This window comes from Saccostrea cucullata, unplaced genomic scaffold, assembly GCF_032062105.1.
Source record: "Saccostrea cucullata isolate Sc308-1 unplaced genomic scaffold, CSIRO_AGI_Scuc_v1 ctg1126, whole genome shotgun sequence".
NCBI classification, from domain to species: domain Eukaryota; kingdom Metazoa; phylum Mollusca; class Bivalvia; order Ostreida; family Ostreidae; genus Saccostrea; species Saccostrea cuccullata.
This window is the reverse complement of record NW_026923405.1, coordinates 127,266-136,279: the sequence shown is the minus strand read 5'-3', so window position 1 is coordinate 136,279 and position 9,014 is coordinate 127,266. Positions and strand designations below refer to the sequence as shown.

Sequence of the window (9,014 nt, the reverse complement as noted above, 5' to 3'; positions counted from 1 at the left end):
AAAATCCCTCGCAGTTCAAAGCCCCGGAGTGCCGAGCATAGGTTTAATTTGCAGCCCCAAATTCATGGCATTACAATATAAGTGAAATATTCTTCAGAGAACCATAATATAGCGACAAATAATCGGTTGTTGTTTGAAATGTTTAAGGACTTTTGTCATTATTTTTTTTTCTTAACACATGTAGAAAGTTGAACAACTATGGCGGAAGTTTTAGAAATAAAATCATTATTACCGCCAGTCATAGTTTCGTTTTTTCGCTAGTATTAGATTTTTTTCGAAAAAAAAAAAGACAGACATTGACTTACGACTTTAAAATGTATTGTTTACGAGAAGCCTATGGCGAGAGTTTTAAAGAACTTTTTTTTTTAATTCAAAGACAAAAGGCGTTTTTTAAAACACTCTTCCAATTCCTAAATAGAGTTATGACTAGATTGTATATTCTTTATCTTATTTTGTCATGATTTAAGGGGGGGGGGGTGAATGTCCATCATAGACACTAAGGTCAGCAGTGTCGCAACAAGGCCTTTTCAACCTTATCAACAACCAATCGCTATTCTATGAAAAGTATCTGAAGAAAGGGTTACCGGTTGATTCTAGTTTTCATATCTTTTTTAATCGCATAAGACAGAGACCAGCTGAAGTTTCTCTTTAAAGAATTATATTATTTGGATTTCTCACTAAAGGTTGGTATATGGAATAGAAGTGACCAGTTTTATGCTTTTAACTTTCTTGTCTTTTCTTATAAAAAACATACTTCATGAAGATAAAGTAACGTAGACATAAATGAAAAAATTAGATAATTTCTTGTTTTCAACATAGGTATTTGTCACAAAAGAACATAATAACTATTTTTAATGATGTTCCCATAATTTTTATCATGTCTCTGTAAAAATTTGTCGCCACAAAGCGTAATCAAAATAAAGTATGAATGTGTTCGATAAAGCGTCATCATTTGCGATAAAATTCTTGCAATTTCCAGTCGAATTATTCTTATAACATTGTTCGCTGTGATTTTTTCATTCATATCTATAAGAAAATTAACACTCTTAACATTTTCAAGATACAACAAGGGAAGACTTGATTGAATTTCGTTAAGGTAGTCCGATCCTCAGGTTTATAAAATTAGCAGTTAAGTAATCAAAAATACTCATTAAAGTATCTCTGAATCCACAAAGTTATGTCAATTTATCCACAGTATTTCTTAAAAATTTAAGATTAAAGTTAATCATATTATATAGGGAAAATTGTCAAATCTCCAAAATTTTTGCAGAAAAAGCGAATTGAAATATCAGCAATGCATTTTCTATTTGCAAATTGATCAACAAATATATTTTAGAATAAAAAAGATAGGTATCCAGGTATTTAGAGAAATTGTCATGGTTTTTATACTTATTTGGTATTTTTTGTCTTCTATTTTGCATTTTGAAATGAAAAAACTGAAGGTAAACTGAGCATTATAAACTCTTTTTACCTTTATGTTGTTTGGCAATCTCCCCGAAAACATAACAGTAACAAAAAGTAAAGGAATAAGAATGGTCATTTATTCAAACAAGTGCAATAAATGACAAACAGTAAAAATACATACAATCAAATTAAAAGGACTAGGGACAAAAATATTATGCTATGAAACCGCAAGGTCGGTGCACGATTCTGACTAGAAAAAGAAACAAAAAATACTATTGACAACAATTAAGCACCTGTGTTAAACTAAAAAACGTCCTTGAGTCTCAATTGTAAAAATTGTTAATCCAAAAAACATATATCTAAAAAATGTCAGCATATAATTATACATGTACAACAAAAAGACAATATGGGGCGTCATCTGCCACCGTAACAAGGTAGCATTGTAATACCGGCGCAAGAAGGAAAAGGAGCTCATGCTGGCTTGTTACCGCCCCCATCCAACAACATCATCGTAGACAAAACAAAAATTAAATGTCACACCATTTTCTTGCTGACAATTACTATAAAGATCGAATGAAAGTGTTATGTACACAAAATCAAAATACATGAATAGACAATACTCTAGAAGTTAAGGTTTTACTTGAGCCCCTGTCTCAAGAAAAACTACTAACATTAACCATACTTAGAGCCCCTGTCTCTAAGTAACAATGTCATATTAAGGATTACCTTAAGCCCCTGTCTTAAGGTAAAAACGAGTTGTTGTGGCAAAAACACCTGAAGCCCCTGTCTCCAGATAAGCTTAATACGGGGTAATAGAAGGGATGCGAATGTACTTCCTAAAGGCACTGGACTTCCAACGACCCATGTTTTGAATTTGAATTTCAGTGTATCCCGTTGCAGCAGCTGTTGTTGCTGCACCTATCCTGAAACTGTGGGCCTGATATTTCGAAAGATCTAAATTGCTAGCCGAAGTTGTGAAGTAAAGTATTGGCGGGGGACTGGGGTGTTGTCCATAAAAGAAAAAAGGGGTGCTTCTGGGGAATCGTGTTTTCTGATGTTAAGGAAATCTGTGATCGCGCGATATGGACATAGCAATGGGTTTATGGTGTTCTGACATAGGTGGATAGTTGTAGAATTTGACTTTGAATGTTTGAAATGAGGTATTGCAAGTTCCAGGAAACCTATGCCATTTGTTTTGTTACCCTTTGATACGTGTTTTGCTAATAGATAATGATGGGTTTTGCTGTTGGTTTTAGTAATTTCTCCTACCCTTAGAAAGGCGCAATAAGCTAAGATAAACATGGCCCGAAGCAAAATTGTGGAAAAATATGAATCTGCAGTGTAGGGGAGGGCCTGTACTAGTTTTAGGAGAATATCTGGGGTTATTGGGAGTCTAGGGTCGCCAATCGGTTTTGCTTTTAGAAAGCCTTGAAGCATTTTTTTGATGATGAAATGTTGGGTAACATCCTGGGAAGAACTTAACTGAAAAATGAAACTAAGAGCGGATATAATGGTTCGATTAGTGGACGCAGCTAAATTTGTTTGGTAACAATTTGCTATGAAGTAAGCTAGGTGTTCCAAACAGGGTGGTAGTGGTGACATTTCTTCACCGTAAGTTTGTAATATAAAGAGCTTGTATGCCTGGAATGCTGATTTATATGCTGCAACTGTGGACGGTGATAGAGAACGATACAGCAAGGACTCTGCGGTTTGATTCAGAGACTTATCAATGCTGGGTTCACACGGGTGCAGGCCGGACCCATGTAAGGAAACCGTGTTTGGAACTCTTTGACCTGCAATCGAGAGAGTAGATCTGCAGCTATATTCTTGACTCCTTCAATATGTTTAGCTTGAAAATGTATATTGTATGTTAGGGATAAGACCATCAGTCGTCTCATGAGTTGCATAAGCGATGCATCTTTAGAAGAGTTTTTGTTGATGACGTGAACAACTGCTAGGTTGTCAGAGTGCAGAATAACAGTGCTGTTAGAAAATAAGTGTCCCCATATGTCGAAAGCGATCACAATAGGCAGGAATTCCCTGACGGATATGTGAAAATCAACCCATTGATTAGGAAAAGGAGCATAAAACCATTTCCTACCAAAGGTACAGCCGAGCCCCAGATTGCTAGCTTCAGTAAATAAGTGCAAAGAGGAGGATGTGTGTTGTACCCCCGAGGGGAAAAAGGCTTTGCCGTTAAAATGATCCAGGAAAATGGCCCATGCTCTCAAATCGGCTCGGGCTTCTTTGTCTAGATTCCTATGATGAAAAGGATTTTGCAAACCTCGAGTAAGATTGATAATCCGCCTAAGGAATGTGCGTCCAGGGGGAATAACTGCGCAAGCATAATTTAAGGTACCTATCAATGACTGCAGTTGGCGGAGTGAAGCGGTGCGTTTATTTTGGAATGATTTTATTTCAGATTTTAAACGCTGCAACTTATCCGCTGGAAGTCTAATTTCCAATTTTAACGTGTCTAATTCCAACCCCAAAATTGTCAAGGTGGTAGTTGGGTGAACAGTTTTCTCGGATTTGATAGGGAGATTGATATCTTTGGCAAGGGAATAGAATGCTAAAAGTGAGCTATAGCAGTCTGGGGACCTGGGGGGACCCACGAAAAGGAAATCATCTAGTATGTGCACGCAATAAGTTACACCAAACTTGTTCTCTAAGATCCACTGCAAAGCTGAGCTGAACTTCTCAAAGAGATGGCAAGAATAACTCAAGCCAAATGGAAGTGTTTTGTCATAATAATATGACCCAGATATCTTGAAACCTAGCAGTTTGAAATCCCGTGGATGTATGGGTATTTGTTTGTAGGCATTTTCCAGGTCAGTTTTTGCGAGAAGAACCCCCTGCCAACTTGTTTGATGATTGCGATGGCTGTGTCAATTGATTGGTAATTATAACTTACTGTAGTCATTTCTTTAGGGATGTGGAAATTGATGGAGTTCCCTTCCGGGTAAGACAATTGATGGATTAACCTAAAATCCCCAGGGGCTTTTTTAGGGACCAGACCTAAGGGGGAAATTTGAATATTTTGGACGGGTGGCGATAGAAAAGGACCAGAGACTCTTTTAGCTTCGATTTCCCTACCAATCTTGTCCTGTAATATTTTTTCTTTGCCTAAGATAGAAGATAGTTTACGAGAAGACCTAAATTTACGCTCCCCCATATATGGGATCTTAAAACCTTGAGAAAAGCCTTCTATTAAAAACTGCGATAAAGAATGGTCATATCCAGCTAAATAATTTTGAAGCTGTTGAACATTGATCGGAGTAACGATAGAATCAGAGTTTTTTTGAGGGGGCTGTCGATTCTGTTCTGGTTGCGCCTTGTTTGGAGTTCTGTGTCTGAGGTGTGTCACTTGGTTTAAACTTTGGGCATTGTCTCTTGTGGTGTCTAGCTGCACAGATTTGGCAGACATGGGGGTGTGGACATCCTTTAGTTTTACAGAATCCGTTATTGTTGTATGAGAAGCAATAACGGTGCTTAGCCTGGGTGTTTGAGGCACGAAAGGGCTGGTTTCTATTTTTAAACTTAAGCTCTAATCCCTGTGCCATGGCTTCCTGGTACAATTCTATATTTTTGGATTGCCATGGGCAGGCTTTGGGATCCAGTTGTCGCCAGCGTCGAAAACTTTCATCGTAGGTAATTGCCGCCTTGTCACCGTTTGATTTTGAAATTTTTTGCACGATTTGGCCGTATACCATAAGATTTGGTACTTCGTTAGGGTGTTTTTCCGCGTAGATAGCAACAAAAACATGAAAACACTCGATCCATTTGTAGATAGAAGTGATTTGGGTTTTGTCTGAAGTCTTTTTAAAGATCAGATGTCCGTCTTTTTCTACAGTCTTGTAACTTTCTTCTTCAGCAGGGTCAATGGGTTTAATTAGTGAAGCAAATTTGACGTACTGGTCACTCTGGATTTTTGCCCGTGTTTTTGATCTACGCCTAACGTTAAGGACACGGCAGATAGGGCCTGGGGGGGATCTGAGTTAACAACACAATCTTTGTTCGTACTATCTAGAGATTGATCACCTGTAATCTCACTAAGGAGTGTAGTTGCTGGCGACGTCGTACTTGGTTCCAGTGGCCCTGGTGGCGGAGGCGAAGATGCAGTTGGCTGAGGCGAGAATGCAGTTGGCGGAGGCGAAGATGCAGTTGGCGGAAGCAAAGATGCAGACTTGGACTTAAAATAATCGTCCATACACGTTTTTAACGTCTCCTCGATCGTCGGCATGATTTTCGACATGCATTGATGGAAAATTATACTAACGTCTTCGCTTCTCCTCTCTGACGTTGTTGTTGTGGGTGGATCCTGACGTTTGGTCGAGGTTCTTCTTCGTTTTGGTCTCGAAGCCATCCTAAGAAAATTCATAAGTCATAAATAAGGTGGTAATTAGAAACAACTATAACGAGTGCTACCAATCAGTGTTTACTGAAATTGTCATTATAATCAGAACCATTAAGGCCTGCATTAACTGCATATATGGTTACAAATCATATCTTTTGTTTACTATTGATACTTATGAAGTAGTATATTATATAAATTTATGTGTGTACATATTTTGCCAAAATCGGCCGAATTATTAAGCCGTGTGGATGAATCATATAAAAGCAACAACTGCTAGAGCAGTGTGATATCAAATCATAATATAAAATATATATCACCGCTATATACCGAAGCAGTGGGATCGGATCGTATATAACCACTATCCGCCGAAGCAGTGTGGTAACAAATCATGATCCATATACATATAAAAAACCATATTGCCGAAGCAGAATGGTTCAATCACCACTATATGCCGAAGCTGTGGGGTTGGATCGCATATAACCACTATCTGCCGAAGCAGTGTGGTAACAAATCATGATCCATATACATATAAAAAACCATATTGCCAAAGCAGAATGGTTCAATCATATAAAAACAATCTGCCGAAGCAGTGTGGTGAACTAATTATAGTTCATATATTAGCATTGGCCACTAATTGTGGTGCCTCCATTTGAAGCATAAATAAAAGTTGTTACTGCCGAAAAATTAAGCAGATAGAAAATGAACGATTTAGACCAAAGAAACGACTACGGCTAAATCATTAGGTTTTTTGTCATACAGAAATAGGTAGCCAAAAAACTCTTACCTTCCAGGTCAAATAAAAAACAATATTGGAACCCACGGATGTAGATTCACCCTAGAACACAAACTTCTGCTGTAACCAAAATAATTGAATTGTAAACATTGCTGAATATGCTTAACCAAAGGTGCAAAAATATAGACGATTCATGAAATTATTAGGTAATCTAAACCATAAAATATTTATACAACTTATTAAATCAAATATTGTATGCATGATGATCATAAAAATAGAAAGTTAAAAAACTTTAAAATGTTAACAAGAACACACAATGTGAATTTGCGCCTGTGGACCCGAGAAACCCCTGTCTTCAAGGGTAATTAGTGATCCCTGGATAACAGAAGGAGAATTCCCCTAATTTGTATCAAGAGTTTGTACTGGACAAGATTATTTAAATGGATCCGTCACATAAAATGTTATTCCTGCTACAGGTAAAACCTTTCAGTTTCCAAAAAATGCATGTCATCTTGTGTTACGCAAGTTTTCAACAAGCGATTAGCCTGATCCACTCGACGAGTGTATTCCGAAGGGCTGATATTTCTTTTCCGATCCCGGGGAATAAAACTCAAAATCACCACACTTTTGAGATTGAATTGTCCCTTAAGTAGCGACACAAATGAAATCAGTCTCATTACAATACAGTCAATATCCTCAGAGGAATCTAGTTCGTTGCCTCCTAAATTCACAATGACATGTTGTAGTCGCTTATATCTAACCGCGGCAGTGATGGCGCGGGTGTGTGCGTGAATCCGATTGATCCGCCGCTAATACCGTAAGATTCAAACAATCCCAAGTTCCTAATATTAAACGTCTCAGCGGGATGTTTACCATTCACAAAGTTTCCAAATCTGCGTACATGTGAGTCACCAACAAAAAGAATATGCATCTTGGCGATTGTACTTAACGATGCGCTGTGGATATCAGGTTACAGCGATGTGCAAATTGGAAGACGAAGTGACGCTATTCGCCTTATGACATAAATAGGCTCCGAATCAAACAAATTACCTGTTAAAAACGTTCTGTAAGACACAATCCTCAGTAAGATAATACTCCTTTACGGGGCAATTCCATATAAAATAATCTATTAGGATGTTTTCTGTGTTTTCTTTTAGACAATGAATGCAGCCAATGTTTACAAATAAAATAACCAATGCGCATGCGCATGGAAAATTCCATTAGGAGCTATGCAGAGCAGTAGCTGAATCTATTAATAGCTAGTACTGCGTATAAAACTAAAAATGAACACACCGTGCAACCACCATAAACCATTTATATATATAAATGTATTAAAGACGAATAATGTATTACTTCTTGAGGACAGGGCTTTGCCCTGGGTACATCTGTCCTAATTATGTGGTGTTTGCCCTGGGCATATCTGTCTTGATTATGTGGTGATTGCCCTGAGCATATCTGTCCTGATTATGTGGTATTAGCCCTGGATAAAACTGTCCTGATTATGTGGTGTTTACCCTGGGCATATCTGTCTTGATTATGTGGACTTAGCCCTTGCTACATGTGTTCTGATTATTTGGTGTTTACCCTGGTATCATCTGTCTTGATTATGTTGTCTTTGTCCGGGGTTTATCTGTACTGATCATGTGGTCTTCGCCAGGGTACATCTGTCCTGATTATATGGGATTTGCCTTGGGTTCATCTGTCCTGATTATGTGGTCTTTGTCCTGGGTACATCTGTCCTGATTATGTGGTCTTTGTCCTGGGTACATCTGTCCTGATTATGTGGTCTTTGTCCTGGGTACATCTGTCCTAATTATATGGTCTTTGTCCTGGGTACATCTGTCCTGATTATGTGGTCTTTGTCCTGGGTACATCTGTCCCGATTATGTGGTCTTTGTCCTGGGTACATCTGTACTTATTATGTGGTCTTTGTCCTGGGTACATCTGTCCTGATTATGTGGTCTTTTTCCTGGCTACATCTGTCCTAATTATATGGTCTTTGTCCTGGGTACATCTGTCCTGATTATGTGGTCTTTGTCCTGGGTACATCTGTCCTGATTATGTGGTCTTTGTCCTGGGTACATCTGTCCTAATTATATGGTCTTTGTCCTGGGTACATCTGTCCTGATTATGTGGTCTTTGTCCTGGGTACATCTGTCCTGATTATGTGGTCTTTGTCCTGGGTACATCTGTCCTGATTATGTGGTCTTTGTCCTGGGTACATCTGTCCTGATTATGTGGTCTTTGTCCTGGCTACATCTGTCCTAATTATATGGTCTTTGTCCTGGGTTCATCTGTCCTGATTATGTGGTCTTTGTCCTGGGTACATCTGTCCTGATTATGTGGTCTTTGTCCTGGGTACATCTGTCCTGATTATGTGGTCTTTGTCCTGGGTACAACTGTCCTGATTATGTGGACTTTGTCCTGGGTACATCTGTACTTATTATGTGGTCTTTGTCCTGGGTACATCTGTCCTGATTATGTGGTCTTTGTCCTGGGTACATCTGTCCCGATAATGTG

General features: G+C 38.4%; 1 protein-coding gene across 1 annotated transcript; it reads right to left on the bottom strand.

Annotated features, from left to right (window-relative positions):
• Positions 1-1,519: 1,519 nt before the first annotated feature.
• Positions 1,520-6,527, bottom strand: LOC134263918 (uncharacterized). The gene is made up of 2 exons (XM_062746273.1): positions 5,446-6,527; positions 1,520-3,197 (listed from the first exon to the last, which is right to left on the bottom strand). Exons 1-2 carry the CDS (start codon positions 5,783-5,785, stop codon positions 2,359-2,361), a joined length of 1,179 nt encoding a protein of 392 aa, XP_062602257.1. The 5' UTR covers positions 5,786-6,527; the 3' UTR covers positions 1,520-2,358.
• Positions 6,528-9,014: the final 2,487 nt, after the last annotated feature.

Excerpts from the sequence above, each read along its gene's own strand:
- LOC134263918 (XM_062746273.1), bottom strand. The coding sequence starts at position 5,785 with ATGAATTTTCTTAGGATGGCTTCGAGACCAAAACGAAGAAGAACCTCG. Across the intron at positions 3,198-5,445 it reads ACTCCTTAGTGAGATTACAG|GTCAAAGAGTTCCAAACACG; the intron begins GTGATCAATCTC and ends TCTCGATTGCAG.